At 36.2% G+C, this 26974-nt stretch overlaps 2 protein-coding genes across 3 annotated transcripts in view; both read left to right on the top strand.

Annotated features, from left to right (window-relative positions):
• SCN2A (sodium voltage-gated channel alpha subunit 2) overlaps positions 1–21253 on the top strand; it is a 73712-nt gene extending 52459 nt beyond the window's left edge. For both annotated transcript variants that reach the window (XM_086898119.1, XM_086898120.1), the window contains 10 exons: positions 6071–6191; positions 6551–6705; positions 8732–8905; positions 10982–11104; positions 15625–15906; positions 16449–16502; positions 17565–17702; positions 18324–18428; positions 18591–18861; positions 19970–21253. In XM_086898119.1, coding sequence (XP_086754245.1) covers positions 6071–6191; positions 6551–6705; positions 8732–8905; positions 10982–11104; positions 15625–15906; positions 16449–16502; positions 17565–17702; positions 18324–18428; positions 18591–18861; positions 19970–21165 — 2619 coding nt within the window. In that variant the 3' untranslated portion in view covers positions 21166–21253. The remainder of the gene's footprint in view (positions 1–6070; positions 6192–6550; positions 6706–8731; positions 8906–10981; positions 11105–15624; positions 15907–16448; positions 16503–17564; positions 17703–18323; positions 18429–18590; positions 18862–19969) is intronic.
• A 3566-nt stretch (positions 21254–24819) lies between these two features.
• The window catches only part of CSRNP3 (cysteine and serine rich nuclear protein 3), a 99861-nt gene continuing 97706 nt past the window's right edge, over positions 24820–26974 (top strand). Inside the window, exon 1 of the mRNA XM_086898110.1 lies at positions 24820–25182. The gene's annotated coding sequence lies outside the window, so the exon portion shown is untranslated. The remainder of the gene's footprint in view (positions 25183–26974) is intronic.

Below are 26974 nucleotides of genomic sequence, written 5' to 3'. Positions count from 1 at the left end.
TTTTACTTTAAGCAATATTCAGCGCAAAAAGCCAGAGGTGCTGTGTCCTGAACTTCATTTCCTACCATTCTTACTTCTCACAGGAGTAGGACCAAGCTGGATCAGTCAAGCGGGCAGCTCTGGTGCCTTTTAGCGAGGCAGAGCATCGTGTCACCAGTTTTACACAGGTTACCTAAGCAAGTTATCCATCTCTCTATATCCTCCTTAATCACCCTTTAGCAGATATTGACTGGCCTGCATGCTCTTCAGCTACGATCCTGTCCCATTCATTGCAATAAATACCAACATGCACAGCTGCTCCCTGCTGAGCCACGGGACTCGCATCACAGCATGGTCAGGCAAGAGCGGCAGCCCCAAGATTTCTGTGGCTCTGAAACTCTCCATAATATTCTAACAGTATTTTGCAGTGCATGCTATGTACCTTTCCCAATCTTGATGTTACAGAATTCAGAATTCTGTTTTTGAAGGGTTTTCTTTTGTTTTGAGGGAAGGCAGAATATGTAACGCATATGCTACATTTCTCATCAGAAGCTTATATTTATATATAAGTCCATCTGTAAATTGTGTTGATAATGAAAAGCTGTTAGCTGTTTCAGAAAACTTTCATACTACTGTATTTTAACTTATAATGGAAGTAACCTGCAAACTCAGCATAGTCATGTTTTTATTTTTCACATTTGTTTTAGAAGTGCTTTCCTTTAGTACTTGTGCAAGCATTTAGTTATTTTGGAGATTAATATGCAGTATTTGGAGCACCATTAAGCATGAAATTAATTTAATTTCTGAAGTCAAAGCATGTGACCATGATTTGGTTGAAAGAATTCATACAAAAAACCAATTATTTGGCTGGTTAAACATTCAGAGATCAGTTCTGCTCTTACTTACACTCATGCTTAGGTGCAGAGGTGCAAAGAGAGCGCTGATTGCAAGATGTGGCCCAATTCAATCTTGATATAGCTCTTTAATTTATGGTCAAAAAAGTATTACCTCCCCAAACATTTAAAATTGTCTGCCTTGAGAAACTTAAAGCTATTCTCATCTCATTGGTAATAAATAGAGTTCAGCATTCAAATAAGTAAGTAAGCTATTGAGTTTGGATCAAAATGTCCAGAAGTTCACCAGTTTCAGTGTTATTTACATCTCACCTATTAAAAAATGCCATAATATTTACAACGCCACAGTTGCTGCTTCCAGTTTTGTAAACTGGTAGAATTAAAATATACTTGCTCCAGAGCTTTTACTTTTATATTTTGTAAAGAATAATTATTCTGATAAGATGTATTTTGATTTAAAAATATTCATTATTTAAAATTCTTTGATAGTCTGAGAAATTTAGGCTTTGTTTTGTGAATTGGTCACATTGTATTGGAATATTGTGATTCACTGTGGATGATATCAAGTTGTTATTGTTAGAGTTAACTGAAGTTTGCTTAATTGCAAACAGCAGTCCCTTACTCCGTTTCAGAAATATCCTTTCACTATTGCTTGTATGAATTAAAGAGCCTTTTTAAGTAGGTTCTGGTGGGAGAGCTTTTTCCCACTGGAGCACATTTCCACCGCTACTTAAAATGCTTTTGCTTTCATACAACTTTTTTTGCAAATATTTTCATTTAATAAATTCTCATGAATAAGTAGATCAAAGGAATTATGAATATCAAGAAAGTCCAGAGCAGACTATAATTTAGGGATACTGGGTTCTTGCAGTATTTGCAACCAATAATCACCACAAAATGGTTTTGCTTTGATTTACAGTGTTCTGGATTTTTGTACTCATATTCTGCCTAACTGTATAAGCATTAGAAAGAGTGACATCCAGATTCCACTTAATTACACCAGTGGAATCACAATGCTATCTACCACTTCTAATCTAAAGATTTTATAGATGATACAGCTTGCAAATAGTGGAAAAGACTGGATAGTTTGCATATAATATTGCCATTTATATCACAGAACCTTTCATTTTCATACTGACATCCACACAGCACTGAGAAAATAAAACAAATTTAATTTCCATTATTTAGCGTTTTCATGGGTGTTTGGGAGGAAAGGAAATTGAAATCGAAATCAAAGTGGTGGTTTCTCTTGGCGCCATCTTCCTTCTAATGTCTGTCCTGCTCTTTGCTCCTTCAGTCCCTTAAATCATGATTTCAACATCTATTAGTGGTATCCTGGCCAATCATGGAATTTCAGGCTTTGTTAAAAATGTTAAGCTAAGAGCTGTCCAGTTACTGTCAGATAATCATCTTTGGAACAAAGGAATGATAGAAGTTAAGAGTGGCCTGGCTGTAAGTGAAGCAGAATTGTATGAATCTATGTGATGTTGTCAAGGTTCAGAAAGTAATTATGTCAAAAACTTCCTGACCTATCTTGGCTGCTGCTGCTTTTTGCAATGCTTCTCTGATAGGCAAGCTGCTTTCCTATCTTGAAAGCTAAACTAAAAATTGTATCTCATACTGTTCTGTATTGCTGACTAAAGCATGACTGGCAAGGCTGTTGGTACATGTGATGTAAAAGATATTTATATCTCTATGATAATCGGTATACTGCTGCTTTAGAAACATGTAACTACTTTTGTCCCCTTATTGTTTTCTTCGAAAAGGAGGTGGAGTATGTACATTCTGAGGTTTTGAAAAACAGATTCCTCTGAGAATAATTTTCTTAGCATACTATTCAGAAAATTTTCTTCATAACTTTCAAAGAGTGTCTAATGCTTGATCCTAAAACATCTCTTATAATCTGCATGACTGAATCCTTTTGAATCTAGAATCATGGTATAACAAAAATCTTAAAATGGACTTACTATTAGATCAAAGGTAATGCATGGGTTTGATAATTATCTTTTTCTGTAGGTTAATTTTTTTAAAAAGCTATATATGTGTAAAGTAAATAGCCTAAATCCAGGTTTTTTAATGCTGGTAAGCAGAGAGCAATTTACCAGGTACAAAGGTAACTTTCAGATATGTTTAGATAAAGAACTGGGGTATATGCTACATACCTAACGTATCAGGGGCTCTTTAGTTAGGGGTAGTTTAGCTAGCCAGCTATGGATTCCATATGAGTGAACACTGGCAAGTCACAGTAAATGCTAGAAGAAGTTTTCCTATGTAAAGGCATGGAAAAGCATAATAGCAATAACATGGTCCGTTCCCAGGTCATGTGTTGAATACACAGAAATCAGTACAAAGTCCCTGGGTCAGTTGTTTTATACCAGAGCATAACTTTTCTGTGGAAATACGTACATGTTACTGAAAAGTTTCCCTAGCATACTGAACTTAATTGATTTGATAAAATCTTGAGATGTTGTATCATAAAATCTTCTCAGGTGTTTCTAATGCATACTAAATTTTATAAATTTTGTACATAGTGTCATACAATAAATTCAATGTTAAGAATAACAAATTTAAAAAGAAATTATACTGTTGAAATTTTTTTTTCTCTCCCTCATTCATCAAATTATGCTGAATTCTTACAGACTGAATTTATTGAATAATTTGTATAATTATAATAATGGTATAATATTTTTCTTTATATACCAATCTGGTTTGGGCTAAATTCGGGTATAATAGAGCAGCATGCTAAGGAAATACTTCGTTACATCAACAGGAGAGTAATTGAGTTTTCAGTGGGATAAGGCATTTAATTGTTGCATTTCAAGTATCAGCTGTTGTTGATTCAATTTAGGATTTTTCTGTTCAGTTAACTCCTGTGATCACTGTTACAGCTTTGTAAATGAAGCATACCAGATTTTTAGTGAGAAGAGACTTGAAAGATACATCTCACCATACAGAGTGCCCCACATAAATGAAGTCGTCTTTTTGATGTTCTTGATAATTGACAGTTCTATTGATAATTTTTTTACCTTTCTATCTGATATTTGTGATCTCTTCTTATAGTGGCTATATCTAATCTTCCATGTTGAGTTAACTGTTAGTCTTAAGTAATTTCGATAATAGGAATTCATTACCCTTTTGTGCTTATTAAACTAACTGCATAATATCTGAGTCACTGAACTCTTCATTTTCCTGTTAAAGAATGGACAGTAGGTCTTTCAAACTTACAGTTCAGCCAGTTCATAATTTTTGTTTGCTCTGCTACTACTACAGCATTCTGCTAGAAATGCTCTCCAGACTGGAATGATGCAAGCAACATTTTAAGAAAACACTATGCAATAAAAACAGTCACTTCTCAGTTTAAAAATTATTTAATATATTGTATTAATAAATGGTAATTTTTAACATAATATATTATTTTTTTTTTCAATGTACCTTGCATTTATGGTATTTCTGACCTTTTCTCAAACTGATGATTGACTTCCAATCTAAACTGATGTTTAAATCCTGTGGTCCTTGAGGACTACAGTATTTATCCCATACTTTCCAGTTTCTCCATTTTAGAGGCAGTATTCCACAATAACCAAGCTGCCATGCATTATCTATAGTTCAAACATATTGCAATGTGAAATTTGTCAATACTAATCTGTAGAAAAGCATGCATCCATCTCTTTGTACATTGGACCTGACCTCAACAGATGTTAAAGCTCACGCAGAAATATGAACGTGAATGTCTAAACTGGGATTTTCAAAAATGCATAGATGAAATGGGTGTGCAGTATCACTGAAACTAGGTGCACAATACACCCTCCAATACAGGTTTTCATTTGTTTGGCCTTCCTCTGAAATGTGCTCTATAGTGAACCGTGGTATGCAAAAATCTAAGTTAAGCTGCTGTCAGAATCACAGCAGAATATATTGTGAGTCAATAGAATCAGAATAGGGGAGAAAGGAATGAATCTTCTTTTTGTTCAAAGAACATGCTGAATATTTGTTGCTATATAAAATTCCATTAATGTCTCAAGTTACTTTCTGTATCCACAGACTAATACTGTTTACATTTCCTTTACAAAAAACTGTATAGACTTTGAAGCTACTCAGAAATGTTTTAAAGGAATAATGCCTCTAACTTCAGATTTAAGTGTCAGCAAAAATATCTATCTTTAATGTTATCATAGACTATCTCTGTCTAATATTAATTCCCTATAGATTCTATTCTAAATCTGCTTACATCATTCCCTTTGTAAGATTAGCTATTTATCAATGCAGCCATTTTACTGATGTTATACTCCATATAGTGATAACATTAGAAGAGTCATAGAATGCTGTAATCAAACTACTTTTACTTACTATAGTACTCATATTTGTCTGTTGCCAACATCATATGATGACGTGAAAGAATAATTTTTAAGATTTGGATTATAATATTTGTATGATTTATTGGTGCAGTATTATTTCAGTATTGTTTTAAAAGCGTTTGCTTTTACTTTAGTAATTCAAAATTTTTTTGGCCTTTTATAGTAATTGGACATCTATGTGTACTGTTCCAAAGTAATAAGTAGTTTCAAAATGCACAGTAAATTCAGAAAATGCATTGGCAAGTGAGTATGCAAAATATCAGCTACTGCTCCTAAAGTAATGTGCTGCTCCTTTGGAAATAAAGATAACTAAATTATCCTATGAAACTCATAACATGTGTTTTCATGTCAATAATAATGAAAAAATTATATTCAAACTTTTTAGATTTAGCTTTTTACAGACTTGCTAGAATAATATTTACTTGAGACATGAAAATACATCTGTGCAGCTTGCTGTTGGTTTGGTCATGATGTTGGAAATTTATTTGTACTAGCACATGCTATCTGAAGTGTAACCTAAAATGCAGCCACATGATTGGAATAATTAAACAGTACAAAATGTGGAAAGCACCCATTCTTACCTTACTGAAATTTCAATTCAAAATTCTTATATGTGGCACAGAATAATATTCTAATAATTTCAGCAATTCCTTGTATGAAAATATCAAAATATTTTCAATAGGGAAAATGTACATTATGTAGTTTCTAATCTTGTGACCTCACCTGTAGTAGAGCAATTTGGCATTTTAGATTGTAGATAAGAAATTATTTTAATATCACAGCACTGAATACATTCAAAATATTTTGATACGTTTCCAACATAAATTTCTATTCAGAATAATAAAACTGGAAAAAAATAATTATGTGGGATTTCATTCACAGAAATTGAATGCATCCAGTTCATCAGAAGGCAGCACAGTTGATATTGGACTACCTCCAGAAGGTGAACAGCCAGAAGCAGAACCTGAAGAAGTTCTAGAGCCAGAAGCTTGTTTTACAGAAGGTAGGCAAAGCAAAATAAATGCAAGATAAATAGACCTAATTGTATTGACTTGGATTGGATTCTCTTTTTATCCAAAAGCAAAACAAAATTTAGTGATTATAGCTGTAATATCTGTTTGTATTAGTAACTCTTTCAGAGTTACTGCCATAGATTTACTGTTCTCACACTCGCTCTCTCTCTTTGGAAGGTATTGAGAAAGATAAAAAGCTTTAAATTCAAATACTAAACAAAAATACTCAAAGAGGAATTATAAGGATCTAATGCAGTAGCACTGAAATAAGTCAAATGATTACCATAAATTGTGATTCCTAATAATATTTACTTTATTCTGACATCTCAAAATTTATTATCACATTTAGGGTGCGTACGGAGATTCAAATGCTGTCAAGTCAGTGTAGAAGAAGGAAAGGGGAAAATCTGGTGGAATCTTAGGAAAACCTGCTATAAGATTGTTGAACACAACTGGTTTGAGACCTTCATAGTCTTCATGATTCTTCTCAGCAGCGGTGCTCTGGTAAATTAAGTGTGGAACTATTGTGACTATTGTGATTTTAAACAGCAAGCATTATTTAAAATTAATCACATAGCTACAGGTAACAAATTAGAATTTGATATCCAATTAATGAATATTCTAATATAAACATATATTTGCAAGTATTTGGCATCTATTGTAGGACATGTAAGAATTTGCTTGTGGGCTGTGAACCAAATTGGCAAGTTCAAAATATATTGTTAATGGAAATAAGAAATTAGTTTTATCAGACTGGTGTTAACATGTCTTAATATTGATGATAATAGCTTTTTTTTTGATACAAATTTAAATAAAAACACAGCTGAGCTATGAATTTAGCAGCAGCAACTCAAATTGTCAAACTGAGGAGGAAAGTACCAAAACAATTCCATTAGATAGTTTAGAGATTGGTGTTAAATCAGGTGCACTGAGTAGGTATTGAAGTAATTAGTTTCTCATAGCAGGAACAGAATATAATAATCTTGGTACACTTGGCTCAATGCACAGTGATTCACTGTCAACGTGTACATTTTCTTTTGACAAGACAGTACTCTCTATTTAGGATTGCTTTCTGGATTAGTGTACATAGTTTGGTTTCAATTATTCCTCAAAAATATTGTATCAGAGAGTAATTTTAAATCCCTCATATAATTATAATATAAATATGTAACTTCCACAAAGGAAATCCTTATGTCAGTAGACCCTTGCTATCTGTAGTGGATCCTGGCTGGATGTCAGGTACCCACCAAAGGTGTTCTGTAACTGCACAAGTGGACAGGGGATAAAAAACATCACGAAGGGTTCACGGGGTTGAGATAAGGCCCAGGAGAGATCAGCAACCAAGTACTGTGACGGGCAAAACAGACTCAGCCTAAGGCTATTAACTGAATTTATTGTTAACAAAATCAGAGAAGGATAATGAGAAGTAAAATAAATCTTAAAAACACCTTCACCCCACCTCTCCCTCATTCTCAGCTCTACATCCTCCCTTCCAATAGTAGGTAGACAAGGAATGGGAGTTAGGGTCAGTTCATCACACAGTGCTTCTGCCACTGCTCAGGGAGAGGAGTCCTTCCCCTGCTCCAGCATGGGGCCCCTTCCATGGGAGACAGTTCTCTATGGACTTCTCCTATGTGAGTCCATCCTACAGGCAACAGTTCTCAAAACCCTATTGCAGTGTGCGTCACTATTCCATGGGCTGCAGGCCTTCAGGCACAGCCTGATCCAGTCCTGGTCCTACAAGTCCTCCTGGGCCACCTGCTCCAACATGGGCTCCTCTCTCCATGGTCTGCAGGTCCCTGCCAGGAGCCTGCTCCAGCATGAGTTTCCCACAAATTCACAGCCTGTTCTTGGGCATAGCCCTGCTCCAGCATGGAGCTCTGCCAGGGGCTGCAGGTGGATCTCTGCATCCCTGTGGATCTCCATGGGCTGCAGGGGCACAGCTGCTTCACCATGGTCTTTACCACAGGCTGCAGGGCAATCTCATCTCTGGCACCTGGAGCACCTTGTGCCCCTCCTTCTCCACTGACCTTGGTATCTGCAGAGCTGTTCCTCTCACATATTCTCACTCCACTCTTCTCTGCCCGCAATTCTACCTGTGCAATATTTTTTTTTCCTTTCTTAAATATATTGCACAGAGGTGTTTCTCTTATTCCTGATTGGCCAGCAGTGGGTCTGTCCTGGAGCCTGGCATTGGATCTGCTGGACATGGAGGAGCTTCCCACATAATCCACCCCTCTAACTCCCCCATTACCAAAACGTGGTCACACAAACATTATCCATGGAAACAAATTAAAGTTTGAAACAAACTGAAGTTTGAAGAGTAGTCTTACAGTAAGTTCAGCTCAGCTGAAAGAACAATGTTTGGTCCCAGCTTGGATTAGGTGAAAGCCCAGGTTATGCTTGAGGGAAAGATACATGCCTTATCATCATGTATACTTTTTCAATTCAAATTTTTTCCTGGCCATTCCTATACGACACTGCAAATTGTGAAGACTTTTAAATATATCTTCAAAAATCTTTTTCACAGGCATTTGAAGATATCTACATAGAGCAACGTAAAACTATCAAGACCATGCTGGAATATGCTGACAAAGTTTTCACCTATATCTTCATTCTGGAAATGCTTTTAAAATGGGTTGCTTATGGCTTTCAAACCTATTTCACTAATGCGTGGTGCTGGCTGGACTTCCTCATCGTTGACGTATGTATTCTTTTTCATATCCTGTATGATAGGCTTTAAAAATCAGAATATTATGTTTTCAGGATAAGATTTCTGTTCTGTTCAACTCTATTTAAACTGCAGTGGTGATATGGTTTATAATTCTGTTCAGAATGGAAAAAAATATTTGGATATACTTATTTCTCTAGAGATGTTTTGTTGAAATTCTCTAGTTTTATGAAGTTTTAATTCTTTCTTGAAATGATGCTTTTTACTATCTTTCTTTGGTGGTATAGAAAAGATGCTTTCATCCTCTTCAGTTTTTTTGTACATGGAAGCAATCTCTCAAACTGTTTCTAATTATTCTAATCAAATACTTTAAGTGTCCTGCCTCTGTGCAATATGAAAGGAAAATACTGCTAGGAATTGTCAATTCCATTGTACTATTCAGTACCCTTGCACTTTTCACTGTATCATGGGGGTGACCTCAAAGAGACGCTTCAGAGAACTGTAGATAAGCCCCCTTAGAATGGGTTCCCACATGATTTTCCAAAGGCTGCACTACCAAGAGGCAGATACACATTGTCTGAAGGAGACCTAGTGCGAAGTGCATTGTAATTTCAAGTCTACATGCTCAACAATGTATGTAAAGTACTGGGTACCATAAATGGGAAACTACAGATCTTTGACCATAGAGCAGATAGTCATTTCCCTTCCATCCCCAATAGCCTGACTTACCTCTGTTTGTGTTAATAGGCATCTCTCAGTTCCACAAATGTAATTCCCATGGAATCCAAGAGTATGTCTTAAACTACCTACTGCGCATTATAAAAAGCACCAGAATTCTATAGAAATTTCTAAATAACTATCTAAAACTACAGTGATAGATCCTCATGAGATCTCTACTACAAAAAGGTTGGAAAACACTATACCTTGTAAATCCAGACCAACATTCCAAATCCTTTGATAAGACATGACTATATGCTCATATAGTATTTCATGATTGAGTCTGTATCTTTATAAAACATGTATTGGCTCAATCAACCGATGTGTAAATTGCCATGACCAGTAGAATTTGTATTTATCAACAAATATTTAATTCTTATTTGATAATCTGTGGTTTAGTTACTTCTGTGACCCTTATAAATAACTTTATTAGTTTTTCATGCCAATTGCACCATGCCTACCTTGGTGCAATTTTTAAAAGAAAAAAAATAATATGAGAAGCATTCTTTTTAATCTATAATCAGGGAATTGAAATTAAAAACACCAAAAAGAACAATTTGGAAATGAAGGAATTGAGAGAACAGGCAGGATGGAAGGGAAGGGCATTAAATGGACAGAAATAGAAGGTGATTTGTTTTATTTTGGATTTATTAGGGCCACTCCTTCCCAATGGCTATTAGAAATACATTTCCAAGGATTATTGATGAAAGATAATTGTATTATTTATTTTACAGCTATTCTAGTTTATTTACTCATCTGCCTGCAGACCAGACCAGCGTTATGCAAGCCAGAATTGATGAAGTGGTTAAAGGAGTCACAGGGAATGTAATGAAGTGTGGATATGCCTTACAGTGAAGCTTCTACCATTGTCTAACAGTTGGTTCTCAGTCTTGATTAGTCTGGTTAAATCTGAACAGCACTGGTAGCTATGGCTGTTGAATAAGATTTTCTGGACACTAGAAAGTTACATTTGACCAAAAACAAGGTCTGGATGTGGTTTTTGAGAGCTTTTACATTCTCATCAAGTTCTGAAGATACCATGGGAAGTCCTGACTTAAATTGTCCATTCCAATTCACCCAGCTTTTGGGTGTTTTGTTTTTGCATGTGACTTCATTTTTCTTTAAATCCCACCAAATGTTGACTGGTTTATGTGAATATAGAAGGCACTTTTAAACCATTCTACCAACATGATTTCATCAACAGGTACCTAGAATATATTTTTATTCTACTTTGTCTGACATAAAGATTTTTCTGCATTATAGAGGATTTCCTGGAGAAAGAGGTCCAGCCTTGAATCTTCTTGAGAAGTTCAGGGCACACATCATTCCCACCATATTTATCAAAAGGATATAAAGATGAATGAGCAATATTGCCTTTCTGTTTTTGTGTAGGTCTCTTTGGTTAGCTTAACAGCTAATGCCTTGGGCTACTCAGAACTTGGTGCGATTAAATCCCTTAGGACACTAAGAGCTTTGAGACCTCTGAGAGCCTTGTCGCGATTTGAAGGGATGAGGGTAAGACAACGTGAAAGAATCTGAAATAATGCATGCATCCACAGAAACAATGCATGCAGAATAATCAACGACCAATCCATGCAGAAATGCTACACTACCATCCTATATATTTCTCATTTATCACTAACATATAAGCAAAAGGCTTCATCTGCTTATATGAATTCGTGTGTTATTGCACATATTGTTACACATTATGAGGCTCCTTGGCCTTTCACCATGTTTCATATTTTCATGGAGGGCCCAAGGATTTATCAACTGCATGGATCTCTGCAATATTACTAAATTTATCCTATACAAACACATCCTGCTGTAGTCAGAACAGTTTAAAAAAACTCCAATACTTTCTCTTAAAAGTGTGCACATACAGCCATGTATGCATGCACATGTGTATTTTATACCAGTTTAGACTATCATACATAGTCTATATCTTTTAACATAGTATTCTGTATATATAAATTGGGAATGTCTTTTAGAACTAAAAGTTTTGTAATTAATTTGTATTTTAATAAGTAAATTTTCTCTATTAAAATACCTTCTCTCATATTAGAACCATTGCGTTCTGTTTAAGAAAACTTTTCTAGCATGTCAGAGATAGAGCTGGCTTTATGATTCTGGTTGCTTACTGCTTTCCATATTGATTGGAAAATGTTGATTATGATATATGGAGCACTAAACAGCCTGAAAACATTGAAGACTAATGTGAAAATATATTAGACTTTTGCTGGTATATTTGAGAAGTTACTGTCCCCAGCTGTTCATTATCACTGTATCAGTTACCACAGCTGAGACCCTGAGCTGCTCAGCAGGGCACATTCAGTCTGTCTCAGTGCAAAGTCAAAGTGGTTGGTTTAAATCACTTCTTTAGTGCACTGAAATGGACAAAGACACAATGTACTCTGCTATGACTCGAACATTCTAGAAATGTTTCTCCCAGGAGTTGTAGTGAACAACCAGATATGGTAGATATTTCTAGCTCCAGCCACGGGAAGATGTCTGGCTTACACATTCAAGGTCCATCTGTCTCTCTTGGACATACTGCCATAGTGGGCATCAGCAGATGCACCTGAACTGGAACCCTACTGCCATAATTAAAAGGGATCCTTGTGTATGCTCCCTCCTGCGATCACTATTCTTTGGCACCCCAGGTGATAAGCTGATTAGCTAATTTGTAAGTCAACTACAAATTGGTGACCTTATGAAGAAAATGTCATGCTCTCTGTGTGTGGAAAGTAAGAGCAGAGACTTCAACCAAAAAGGAAATGGGCTTTGATGAAATGTTACAAATTCAAACAGGAAATAGCATTTCTTTGCCTTTGAAAAATTTCTAGACTTTTACTAAAGCAAATTTTAAAATTTGGAATGTTTATATCAGAGGTAAGGCCTTTCTAAAGCATCAATATTATTTCACTAAAACCACATTAACTGTTGGGTTTTTTTGTTATGACAATGATTAGCAAAACAAAAAACCCAAATAAAAATATTTAAAATTTTATGTAAAACTGCTTAAGTGGAAGTTTATTGTTGCAAGGAAAAAACCAATAACCTTGTCATGAAGGTTTATGAATAATTGTCAATCCCATGCCTTCCATGTTGGTGTAAACTTCACCTATGGATTTGCTCCTGATCTGCCAACTGTGTCTCTTTGTACAATACCCAGATGAGGAAAAGATTTATGAATTTAGAAAAAAAACCCAATAAAAAGTAGTAAATGAAGTTAGTTTACTTAAGACTAGAAATGTGACCTATCATTTCACTGGTTAGGCAATTAACCATTGAAATAGTCTAATGGATGTAAAGAATTTTGATTCTTTTAAAGTAATTAATTCCAAATTTAATGTCTTTCAAGATGCAGTAGCTCAAGTTGATGAAGACATTAGTATAAGAACATTTTAAGGTCTGATACATGGAAATTCAAGATGTCTGTCCATAACATATTCATTCAATTGTTTTTTATCATGTATGAACTGAAAATACGACAATATTATTATTGTTATAGTATATATAATATTATTATTATATGAAAATATGGCAATACAGTATAATGCATATATTTGCATAAACTTATAATTTAAATTTATACTTATAATATAAATTTACTTCCGTTGAGCATTATACTTCCCATGTACATGCAGGAAATTCCGTTCAATACATATAAAATTTTTAACTCACTGTACCATTCTCTAGGATCTGGACTTATGCCTGCCCAAACTAGTACCTAAAAGAAAAAAATTGCCCCTATGAAAAAGTGGGGTTTTTTTCCCTGCATCTTGCCACCACTGTCATTGCTAGGAAAGTCATACTTTAACTGACACTTTTATTAAAATAGCCTGTGGGAATATAATTAATCTGTCCACCCTTTTTCCCAAGCAGTATCACTCACTGCTATATGATGCTAAGCACTAATACCTTTTTCTTTCAACTACAAAACAAGGAGTTTGATGTCTTCCTTATGCTTCCCCTGCTTTCATTTGCTGTCAGGCCTAGCCCCCTTTTCTCACACCCTTACTACCAGTTGAAGCTGGAAGGTTTGGGATCAGTGTTTCCAGTGATGCTCAACCATATGTTTTGAGTGTCTTCAAATGATTTGTAACACAAGCTGGTTCTTTATAGCTTCGGGACTCAGACTAATACCAGAGAAAGTAGGTCAGCTGTAGAAATCCAGCAATTAAAGAAAGAACATAACTGGACCTGCAGCTGCAGCAGAAAGAGGAACAGAATTCTTTGGTATACTGAGACTGAAAGCTTGAGGACAAATATTTTCACTTCATTAACTATCTCTTTATATCTCAAGAATCGTTCCTGATGGATGATATTATTACATTTAAGAAATCTAGTTACATTTGCTGAGTATAAGAATTGAGATAACTTTAAATTTTATAAAACTAATATATTTGGAAAATATTCCCAAATTGGGAAAAAAATTATCTTGCCATTTATTATTCCAAATTTCTGTAAAAATAATTTGATTTAACATATATGGAGAAAAAGATACAAACAAACAAAAAAGCATGGAAGATTTGGACTTCATGCACCATTCTGTGCTTTTACAGAGTCATGGAGTAGCTTACACTGAAAGCAACTTAATTTAATTCAGTTCCTAAATTAAAATATAACAAGAATTTCACTGAAGTCCTATAGGCTCTCAAATGTTGTCCAAAGTAGGTATCACCCAAAAGAGCTGGTATTTTGGTAGGAACGGGGCCCTGAAAGTGAAACAGGAATTTATCCTTTTCTTCAGCCCAGTTCTTTATAGTATGTGATGGTGGCTCATCACTTACCTAATATTCAAAGGGTTTATTTTCTGTTCTGTAAAAGGCAAGGAATGAAAGCCCATCTACCTGGGTGACTAATTTTATAATTCATTGCTGCTATGGATGATATTATATAGTTGCAGATATTACAGTTATGCCAAAATACTTCACAGACCTTCACTACATATTTATAGTTCAAACAGAAAAAACAAGCTTATCATGCTAGATAATCTGCCCTAGTATTTACATCATATAAAATAAATTATTACAAAAAAGGTATCAAAGTAATAGCTAGTGTTTTGCATTTAAAAAATAAGCAAACTTTACTTTTAAGGATCTGATTCATTTGTTTTGGCAAAGTTGGTGGCAGTGGTCTCTACTTAAAAAAAATTATATTCTTAAAGTTATTTGCAGAGAGAATTAAAATAGGAATTAACTAATTTAGCATCATTGATTCCATCATTAAATTAATAATTCTCATTCATAATGGACCTACTTTCTCCCAAATTTTATTTTCCTTAGTGTTTTATTTTCATTCTGGCATGTTTTAATTGTTGCTCATCAACACATATGAACTCATTTTCACATTTTTCTTTCCTGAAGCCTGATTTTTCCCAAAATTCAGTTGGGAATTAAATCAAGTCTCTTTTTCAAGAGACTTCTTTATCTGCCAGTTTCCTGAACACTAACAACTCTGATGTGTTCAGATACTCAGTAGTTTTCCTGGTTTGAACATTTCTACTTTTCTGATTCTATATGTAAACATCCAAAGGAATATGCATACATCACTGGGTTTTATTTTCAAAAAGACTCAAAGTTAATTTCAATTAGAAATATGCTCAGTAATAGATTTGAACTTGGATTTGTTTATCCAGTAAACATGTAATATTAAAAATTTGGTTTGTTTGATTCAATCAGTGATTACATAGAGTATTTGCAGACATACATTAAGTAAATATTCTAGAAAGTACAGATAAATACTTATTTTTCCTTTTTTTTTTTTTTTTTGTTTATTTTACTGGTTCTTATTTTACCCATTCTTTAAAGCTACCATTTCCTACTACTTGTATTTTTTCCTGCTAATTAAGTTTGGCATTCTATCTTTTCTCTATACTGTTTTTCTAATTTGTTACTCTCAACAACTGAAGTGTAACACAGGCATTAGAATTATAATAGCATGCCACATTTGAGAGAGGCTGATGAAGCATTTGTAAGATCCTGGTGCCTGTGTTCTTACAGTGTCTCTCTTTGATTTCATTTATATCCCAGGTTGTGGTGAATGCCCTGTTAGGAGCGATTCCATCTATTATGAATGTGCTTCTTGTTTGCCTTATATTCTGGCTGATATTTAGTATCATGGGAGTGAATCTATTTGCTGGAAAGTTTTACTACTGTGTTAACACTACAACTGATGAGAGATTTGATATCAGCCAAATTAACAACTTCAGTCAATGTGAGGAGCTCATACAAAACAATGAAACTGCCAGGTGGAAGAATGTGAAGGTTAACTTTGACAACGTAGGCCTTGGTTACCTTTCTCTGCTCCAAGTGGTAAGTCACCAGTCCTTAATTTCTATTTCTCTTTCTATATCTCTATTGTTTACTTGTAAAAGTAAAAAGATTTTTACTTTTTTTTTTTTTAATTTAAAAATTTAGTCTCTCAAGTATTAGTTTGAATTATGAAGTGTGGGATAAATCCATGACTACAGAAATAACACAAAGCCTGGAGGATATACTGACTATGAAAAAAAAGTGTAATTCAAATCTGATACACCTTAGATGTATTGAATTTGTATCAAGTAAACCCCTAATGCTCATGCACAGAAAAAATAATCTTTACATCAGATGTTATTCATAATAGACAAAAGTTCTTAATGGATGCTGTGTCCTCTATATTCAGATATTAGAACTGGCTTGCAATTCTTGTACATGAATAAAACATACAATAGAAGGCAAGAGTCAGCTAATAGGATTGCACTCTGCTGATTTTTATGATGAGTACTAAAGACACTTAGTCTTCAGCTCCTAAAAAATGCTTCTGACAAGCCGTTTTCCAGGAAATTGTGACCTAAACACCTGTGTTCTTTTTATAGGCTACTTTTAAAGGATGGATGGATATCATGTATGCAGCAGTGGATTCTCGTAATGTAAGTACAGTCCCTTGACTCCATTTGTTTTGATTGTATGAGCTCAAAGATTTGAGACTGTAATTTCAACATCTTTCAGAAATTACAGTAAAAATGAAAGAACAAAGAGTTACTATGATTTTGTAGTTAAAGAAAATGGAAACCATGGGAAAAATACAAGAAATGAGGAAAGCAGAGGAGCAGTCCTAAAGGATTCCATGTTCTCTATGGTACAAATCAAAATTCCTTAATCCTACAACACACCTATTGCTATGAAATACCTTTTCCTCCTCTCATTTTGCATTAAGCCAGTCTTTATATTTGGAAACAGACACCGATAGAGAGAGTGGGGTTTTTTTTGCAATACTGATCTTATTTATTCTTAAGACTTCCATTGTGCTCTGCAAGGTGCCTGACTCCTTTCTTTAGGGCACAGTATTTATTTTTAATTAGACCTGTGTGTTTTCTTATCCTTTTGCCTGCGCTTTGTTCACTTGGTGCAAGTTTTCCTCTAGGTCTACGTAATCAATTGAATAAACTATACTGATAAAGCTCCATCTTGTTTTGGTAAGCTGCAATCACAGCAGGCCTGCTGTAGAGTGAAAATGGATAGCTACACCAAGAAAATATGCTTAGTCTAAACATGGTTTGGATGCCTCTCTTCCATAATCCTGTGAAGTTTCCTAAGTGCCTGTAGCAGTGAAATCTCCACAAGGCCACAACAACAGCCTCCCTGTAACAAAATTTACAGAAGATTTACAGAAAATTCTGCAGATGTAAAACTTGGTGTTTCTGGTTGTCTGTACACTCAGGTGGAACTTCGCAAGTTTAAACCAATTGTGTTTTCAGTATTTATTCTACATTTGTACAGGCTAGTTACATTTTCAAAAGTGAAATATCAGGTTTGATAGCAAAGCCTTTTTTCAAGAATGTAACTTCTTGTAGATTGAAAATCACTGGACTATATGTCAGGATTTGATCATAAGAACCAAAGGTCACAGTGATAGAGCCCTAAATTTTATCCAGCAGATATCTTGTGTTCACTGTTAAACTAATGTGCAGTTTCTGTGCCTTTTTTTGCAGGTTTTGGATCAGCCAAAGTATGAAGATAACCTGTACATGTATCTTTACTTTGTCATCTTTATCATCTTTGGATCATTTTTTACCTTGAACCTTTTTATTGGTGTCATCATAGACAATTTCAACCAGCAGAAAAAGAAGATAAGTACTTCATTGTTATTCTGAAAAGAACATGAAATATTCTTATTTTTGGTCAACTGATGACTACTTTATTAATAAGATTCTTTTATGACAAATTAATTAAGAGCGCTGCAAAGTAAATACATTAAATTATCAAAGCTTGAGGTTTGGCTTGATGAGGGTTTGATGGACAAGTGACCATTTATGACTCTCCATGGTTAGTGAAATACTCAATATCATCTTTGTAAAGATATAGATTTGAGACTGATGCCATAATTGACTCACAAAAGGCTAACCATTGAAATAGCTAAATGTAGCTATAAAAACTCTTTGCTCTACTACCTTCATGTCACAGAGTTCAGCAGTATAGATTTCTGAACTTTGATAAAAAACATTGTATTATCTTTATTTGTGCCCTCTTTAGTCTTTGGGTTTTGTCAACACTGCCTGAAAAGGTATCAGTTTTCCAGCTGCTGAACTCAACACATTCTGAAGCTTAATATTTAATATAAAAAACATAAAGGAGGATTTTTTATGTCTGTTCCTACAGATGAAAATGTGAGCAAGAATGATCATTAGTATTATTTATAAGTAATCAATAAAGATACATGATTGTAACTAGTTTTTGTCTCTTGGGTTTACTTTGGAGGTCAAGACATTTTTATGACAGAAGAACAGAAGAAATACTACAATGCAATGAAAAAATTGGGTTCAAAGAAACCACAAAAGCCTATACCTCGACCAGCAGTAAGACTAAAAATATTTTCCGTTATTTTTAAATATATTTTAAAATTGTATTTTTTCTATTATGCCTTAGGCTGAAATAAATTGTAAGCTAAAAAAGTGTTATATAAGAAAAGACTCATTAATCTTAAATATCATTTTTTTTTCTTTCTTCTGCTACAACAGAACAAATTCCAAGGCATGGTCTTTGATTTTGTAACAAAACAAGCATTTGATATCAGTATCATGATACTTATCTGCCTTAACATGGTCACAATGATGGTCGAAACAGATGATCAAAGTGAAGATATGGAAAACATTTTATATTGGATTAACCTGGTGTTTATCGTACTTTTCACTGGAGAATTTGTCCTGAAATTGATTTCACTTCGCCATTACTACTTTACTATAGGTTGGAATATTTTTGATTTTGTGGTTGTCATTCTCTCCATAGTAGGTAAGAGCAACTCATTTTTATGAAATGTCTAGTTCTGTGAAAATGGAAATATATTTAGTGTGTAAAATTGATTTATATTTTGGTTCAACTTTATCATTAGAAAGTCTTATCCATAGGATAACTGAAAAGTATGGTAAGAATTTTTTTAGCAAGAGGTTTCACACACCTACTTTTTTTATTGTCTGAAATGAGATCTTTATTCCAAAATCAGTAGAGTTTCCAACTCATACATGAAAGGCAATTTTGATATAAAGTTACAGTGACAGTTGCAGGTGAAAGATTCCAGACATACAAAATGCAAGAACAAAATCTGCGTGGAACTGTTATGAGGGTAGGATGCATGCACCAGACAGCAGGGTTAAACCATTTGCTTACTTCAATTTTGTTTGATCCTGGGAGGCTTTGTGCCTGAGGTGGAGTGAGCACTGGAGAATCAGAGCTGAAGTAGATGTAGTAACAAATAATGACTCCACTTACCTTTGCTTTATATAGAGCAGCAAACTTGAAAGAACTCAGGTAAAAATTGTGTTATTTTAACTTTTAAGTACTCCTTAATATGCAAATCAGTTTTTCTATTTTTGTATCAAAAAAGTTATTTTTCTGCTTTGAGGCTTAATACATAATACAATGCTCAATTCTTTCATTCTTCTATGAACTATAACAAACCTTTTATCAGTTTGTTTATGTTCAGAATTTCTGTGTCATTAGAAATAAACCTGTGTTCTTGTTATTTTATGTATGATTAAGAAGTCACAGTTCTCTTCAAATATACATACTTTTTTGCATAACCTAACTTGATTACATGGAATTTTAATTCTACTGTGAATATGATTTTTCTTCAGATTAACTAAGATTATTTTTGCTACCATTAAACAAAAGGGTATTCCTCTGATCTCAGTATTTGCTAATATATATACTCTGGTTACCAGTTTGTCCTAAAAAAGTATACTAAACACAAAGGTTTTATAAAAAAAACCAAATGGCTAATTCCTAAAAATCTGTTTAATTATCCTACTCTTCCTAAAGTTCTACAATCCTTGTAGAATGCATCTTTTGCAATGGTTTTTAAATGTAAAAAATTTTACTGATTTAACTTGTTTTTTCCTAGGTATGTTCTTAGCTGAGATGATTGAGAAGTACTTCGTATCTCCCACACTATTCAGAGTCATCCGGCTTGCCAGAATCGGTCGAATCCTGCGCCTCATTAAAGGCGCTAAGGGAATCCGCACTCTGCTTTTTGCTTTGATGATGTCTCTTCCTGCTCTGTTCAACATTGGGCTGCTGCTTTTCCTGGTCATGTTCATCTATGCCATATTTGGCATGTCCAACTTCGCCTATGTCAAGAGGGAAGTTGGGATTGATGACATGTTCAACTTTGAAACATTTGGCAACAGCATGATCTGCCTGTTTCAGATCACCACGTCCGCAGGCTGGGACGGTTTGCTCGCCCCAATCCTTAACAGTGGGGAGCCAGACTGTGACCCCCATAAAGATCATCCAGGGAGCTCTGTGAAAGGTGACTGTGGCAACCCTTCTGTTGGGATTTTCTTCTTTGTGAGTTACATTATCATTTCCTTCCTGGTAGTGGTGAACATGTACATTGCTGTGATTTTGGAGAACTTCAGTGTTGCTACTGAAGAAAGTGCTGAACCCTTGAGTGAGGATGACTTTGAGATGTTCTATGAGGTTTGGGAGAAGTTTGATCCCGATGCAACACAATTCATAGAATTCAGTAAATTATCTGATTTTGCAGCTTCATTAGATCCACCTCTTCTCATAGCAAAACCAAACAAAGTCCAGCTTATTGCAATGGATCTGCCCATGGTGAGCGGTGACCGAATTCACTGCCTTGACATCTTGTTTGCTTTCACAAAGCGTGTGCTGGGGGAAAGTGGGGAGATGGATGCCCTCAGAATACAGATGGAAGATCGATTTATGGCAGCCAATCCTTCTAAAGTCTCCTATGAACCAATTACAACCACACTGAAACGAAAGCAGGAGGAGGTGTCTGCTGTCATCATTCAGCGTGCTTACAGACGTCACCTATTAAGGCAAAAAGTCAAAAAAGTATCATGTATATTTAGTCAGGATAAAGGTAAAGAGGAAGATGATCTGCCCACAAAAGAAGATATGATTATGGATAAACTAAATGAGAACTCCACTCCAGAAAAAACAGATATGACACCATCTACAACCTCCCCACCTTCTTACGACAGTGTAACAAAGCCAGACAAGGATAAATATGAAAAAGACAAATCAGAAAAAGAAGATAAAGGTAAAGACAGCAGGGAAAGTAAAAAGTAACATAAAACGCTGCTTGTAATAAACTGTTTACAGCCTGAAAAAGTATGTATTTGTGTCAACAGGACTCCTGTAGGAGGTACATGCCAAACTGTCAGTTTTTACATATATAGATATATATATATATATAATTATATATATATAAGGTCAGTGCCTATAGCAAGACAGTGACCCCTCGTCATCAAACTGCAACTCTGTAAAACAGGGTAACATCTTGACAGGAGGTTGTTGTTTTTAGTACCAGCTGACACTGCTGAAGAGATGATAAAATGGCCAACCAGACTGTAGGGACCAGTTGAAAAAAAAAGGTGCAAACCTATGAATCTCTGTGTTTAACATGAAACACACAGTACAAAAATTGTATCCACTGTTAGCATTTCAACAGTCACATTTGCCATATTTTTACAAAAATCAGTGTTGGTGAACTTATCATTTTTTAATTCACAGGTTGTTTACTATTATATGTGACTATTTTTGTAAATGGGTTTTATGTTGGGGAAGGGGGTATGAGGACCAGGTGTTCTACTCTCGGATTCTCTATAATGTACAGACAGAAGTGATTTGCATGAAGGCATGCTGCACTTGTAGTTCATGCATGGGAAAACATGACGTCGCACAAAGCAGCAGTCTGACTACTTCCATGTTTCAGGGTGGCTCTGTATGTTGAGGTGCTTAATAACAGTATCCATCTAGTATCTCATCCAGACAAATCTTAATGTGCCTGTAAAGTCCCATAGAGTCTACAATAATAGAACAGATGTTTTATTTTTTCATAAGTCATTTAACAATAGTTAAACAATCTCTGCATAAAAATTCTACCAAGGGACATAGAGTCCACTTCTAAGTATTCTTCTGCGGAAAACAGTTTACCTGACCTTGGGAAATTGAGTTTACCAAAAACCTGCAAAACATAAGGATTATGAAGTTGTTCTGCTTCACCCTGCAGTATCATTTAGCCATCTTCTGCTCTCAGCAAGGTTGACATTGTATGTGTTGATTAAAAAAGTACCCTCTATGTAAATAGTTATTTTATCCCGTGGTGCATGTTTGAGCAAACAAATAATGACGTGCACAATATTTATTGCATCAAATATGTACCACAGTAAGTGTAATTTGCAAGTTCTCAACAGCTAATATGAAGTATTCTGTACCATTATAGATAGTTTGGAAGCTATCACTGATGCATGTTTATCTTGCCTTTGCTGCTGTAATTTTACTCCTTCCACTGTTAAGAGTCTAATATGGGAAGCCATAGCTCAGTGGTTAAGTGAAATAAATTGCTCAATTGGTCATCATTCTTTCACGACATCAAGCAATAGTTTGCAGTTATTTAAGAGCTTCTTGCTTTGCATTCTGAAATTTTAAGTGACTACTGTACAGTGCATAGTCAGACTGTACAGGATATGTTGCAAACTGCTTAATCTGTTGAAAACTACATGGATAGAATTTTCTAAGAAAATATAAATACTGTAAAAAATACCATTTTATTTTATTTTTCAGCGTTTTGTACATAAAATAAGAAATGAGACTTATCTTCAGGTTGATGTTACTGTCACTTTTATTACTTTCTATCCATAGCACTTTTTAATTCAAGAACTTCATAAAATAAGAAACAAAGGAAAGAATGGGGTAGCTTTAGGTTTCTGCTTTTTTATTAGTACTGTATTTTTGCACACATTTTAATGTTAAATAAGTTTCAAACTGAGTCCAAAATGCACTTGCTTCCAAATAGATATAACTTGTAATTGAAATGTGGTGGGGAGGATTTGTTTAAAATTCTAGCACTGCCTGCATCAGAAGTTTCAAGGTAGTCTTTTTATTCATGAAATCTTTACCAGTGTTTGTTTACATGGCCTATTCTTATTCTTGTTGATTCATGCTGCACTAGAACTGTTCTAAATATGATATGGGATCCACAATGTTTTTTTTTCCACAGGAATTAAATAGAAAACTTGTATAATTGATCACATCAGGACATTTTGTGTTTCTTACACAAGCAAAAATTCGATGTTGACTCCTCCTTTTACAAAAATATTGACTTGTGTGTCGGTGAACTGCATGCAGGAAAATGCTATTACCATAAAGAACAGTAAACCACATTACAGTTGAGCCAAAAGAATAAAGACTTCATTTTTTATTGTATTTTATGGTTTTGTCTTCATTTTTTTCCCCACTAAAAACTATTGGATATCAAGAAGTGCTATGAAAATAAAATATAAATATATAAAATTTTAGAAATAGATCTGTGAGAAGTAAAAAAAAAAAAATAAAAAAGGAAGCTGTATCCTTTCTGAAAGATCTAAACATGATTTGCACTTACACTCTTGAGGTTATTAATATTACTCAGGATTCTAGTAGGATAGCGTCTAAGAGCTCATGATGCTTCAATCCCTTTTTCATATCAGGTATTCTGAGACAACTCAAAAAACAGATATTAAAGGAAGTCTTTAGCTACCAAGGCTGCAATGTATGTATCATTTTAATTATATTTTACATTTGAAGTGAAGAATTATCTTTGTCTTATAAAGAAAAAAATATTTATCTCATTATTTTCTAAGTGTAATTTCTTATTTTGTGCTAAGACATGAGAGCCAAATTTTTAGGTAGCAATCATATTTGAGTGCTATTTCTAAAAAGAACTTTTCTCTGTTGTAAATTTAAAGTAATGCCATGCAGGTTACACTGAACAAATTAAAAGCACAAACTCTAATAATAATCATAGATGTGCAGATATGTATCCTACATCAGATCCTCTGAAGAGTATTGGTAAAACCAGATGTAGACAGGGATCTGTGATGTGGAACTTCGAGCTTTGGGTGTGCACCCCAGGAGAAACACTTGCAATGGATCAGTAGGATAGCATATGCTTTTCCTCTGCTCTCTCCATCATTTTCAGCCACCGATGGTCTGTTGAGGTTGTTTACTCTAAAAATGAGTATTGCTACTCTCATGCGGTGAGCTCTTAGGCTGCAGTGTTTCAGTTAAGATTTTTCACTTCAGCTTTAAAAAAAAAACAATTGTCAGGGCAGGATTTGAGATAGGGAGAGATGAGAGAATCCAAGATCCAAAAAATCCAAAATCCAGGCAGTGTAATTAAAGAAGAACTTTCATGTTAGTTTGGTTGGTTTTGCGGAAGGAAAAGTCCTGAAAAAATTGCAGGTACATAAGTAATATATTTGTCTGACTTATGCTGAAGATAATCAGTATGTGTCTGAGAGGGGTTTGTGCTTACCAGAAAACTAGCACAAAGAAAGAAATTATTAAATGCCTCAAACAACAAGCAGCTGTGGTTTTGCTTGGGCACCCCTTCCTTTGTTGTTTGTTTTGTAAACAAATCTGTAGCTGTACTGGAAACACCCGTGACAGACACATGGGACACCTGGGATGCTCAGGCGTGTCCCCTCAGCATCCCCGCGGGCTGTGCGTGCGGCTCGGAGCGCTCGCTGCTGTCCCGGCCCCGCGCCCGGCCCGGCCCGGCCCGGCCCGGCCCGCAGCGCAGGTGAGGGGCACGGGCAGGGCGCGACCGCCCCCCGGGCACCGCCAGCCCCGGGCGGGAGGCGGGGGCCGAGCAGCTCCCCAGGGCGGTCCGGGGAGGGCGGAGCGGCCCGCGGGAGCCGCTCGGGGTCACCCCGCCCCGGAGCTGCGGAAGCGCCGCTCGCCGCTCTCTGCCGGCGATGGAGGGCGGGGGCTCGGCGTCCCGGCTGGCGGCGGCTGGCGGCGCGGGGCCGGCCGGCGGGCCTGCGAGGCGCCAGGAAGCGCTGGAGCACCGGTGCCTCAGGTGAGGGCCCGCAGGCGCAGTGCGCGTTGGCAGGCGCAGAGGCGGCGGTGGAGCCCGGCGCTCCCGCTGCCAGCCCAGGAACCGGGAGATCTGGGTGAGGAGAACAAACCCCGCTGGCATCTGCGTTTGTGGTCACCCGGAGAGAGCGGCCGTCCCCAAACCGGAGGCTTACTGGATCCCCGCCTGTAAGACCGCCTGTCTCTCCTGGCGTTTGGGACACCTCAGGCGTAAAGGGATGCGAGGTAAGGTGGCCTGCAGCACCTCTTTGGGGCTCCAGAGGTGCCCCACTTGGGTTTTGGCTGTCCCTCGGTGCTGCCACTTCAATTCGCAGCTCGGCTCGGAGCTCCCAGTGTGTGTGTGTCTGCCCGGGCGGGCCTCACTGGGCCGGGGGTGCCGGCACACAGCGCCCGGGCCCGGCCGCCTCGCTGCACCGAGGGCACGGACAGAGCTGCGCTAGCCCCAGCTGTCCCCGGCACTGCGAATAATGGGAAACGGCTCAGGGGATTTCTGTGTAATCTGTGGTTCTGTATGGGTCCTGTGGTGCCGCAAGACTCTGCTAGTCCTGTGTGAGAAACTGTGTTCTGTACCCACTCAGCACGGCAAACTCTGGAGCAGCGAGATACCTCCAGTTCATTCTTTGTCTAAAACATCTGGTCTAAGTGGACAGGAAGACGAACAGTTGTGAGAACCAGTGGCTGACCCAGACCAGTAGAGCTAAATAATAAACAGATTGCTTCAGGCTGCAAAACATGCTCAGTTTCCCATGTTCTTTCACACTTAATGGGTGGTTAACCATTAAATTAAACCCACCATATATTGCAGTGTTCTGAATGAGGGTATGTTTTACTAGGAAAAGGTGGCTAACAAAAGTCTGCCATAAAAGATTTCACATCTGCTTTAGTCACCTTTATCTTATCAGTGTGCAAATTGGAGATTGCATTTTTGCGTAGTGTATGTGGAAGAAACAAAGCTCCAAGGGATTTGTAAATTTCAGTATATTTACCCTGGAAAGTGGCAACGTAAATAAAGATCCAAGGGCAGAGGTGCTGGAGTGACATACCCTAGGGCGATTCCAAAACAACTTACGTGTTTTTTAGTCTTGTCAGAGGAAAGCAGACACTTTAGTGGTTTCTAAAATACAGGTTTTAAAAGTTGATTATAAGGAAAAGTCTGCCCCTTTTGTATGCCTCTTCTTATCTGTGGCTGTTGTTTCAATATGTTATTTTCGTGTTTATTGTTTGAACAGTAGATCAGGTTAGCTCAGCGACATCTCTTACTGGTCACTAAAAATCTCATCATAATGTGTTTTAGAGAATGCAGTTAAATGCAGCAAAATGAGAAAATGTGGATGGTTTGTGACTAAGCATGCGTTGAAGTGTTCTTACACATCATAAAGCTTTTTAGGTCTATTTAGCTTTTACTATGAAATAAATAGAAGTTTCTGCAATATGTGGTAGAAGTTTGGTTGAACCTTGGGAAATCTGTATTTCGAGTTAGGAAGTATATATGGAATATAAAACACTTGTATGTAGACTGGTTTCTTGACTTTGTGAGGACCCTTACTTGTGTAATAGTCTGAAAAGTGTTTGCAGCATACACTGTTATCTTGCTGTGAATTTATTTTTGTAATAGGTCTTGTGTCTTAGTATTTAGATTTTGTTTCTGTGAGGTTGTTCTAATGACAATTTAAAATTATTTCCTGCCTCTGTGATTGCATCGCAATGGCTGTGGAGGAAATAAGCAATAAGCAACTGCAGGAGGTTGTAATGTGTATTGCAACACACATTCACTATTGTAAATTGTTGTATTTTGGAAACAAATGGCCTTGTAGAGACGCTACAGATCAGCAGACAGCCTTGTTTGGCACTTGTCACACTGGCAGCACAGCTTGCTGTAACCACAGACAGATGTTACTGCACGGATGTACTACATCAGTCTGTTTGTTCAAAGTGAAGGGGGGTGAATGGAGCTGAACTGTGGTTTGGTTTACCTTTCTGTAGGAGAATATTCTACAGGTGGTTGATAGTGACTGAT

The sequence above is a fragment of the Cyanistes caeruleus genome, chromosome 7 (assembly GCF_971803275.1).
Source record: "Cyanistes caeruleus chromosome 7, bCyaCae1.hap1.1, whole genome shotgun sequence".
In the NCBI taxonomy this organism is placed as follows: Eukaryota; Metazoa; Chordata; class Aves; order Passeriformes; family Paridae; genus Cyanistes; species Cyanistes caeruleus.
The sequence above is the reverse complement of the archived record's forward strand: the minus strand, read 5'-3'. Positions and strand labels throughout refer to the sequence as shown.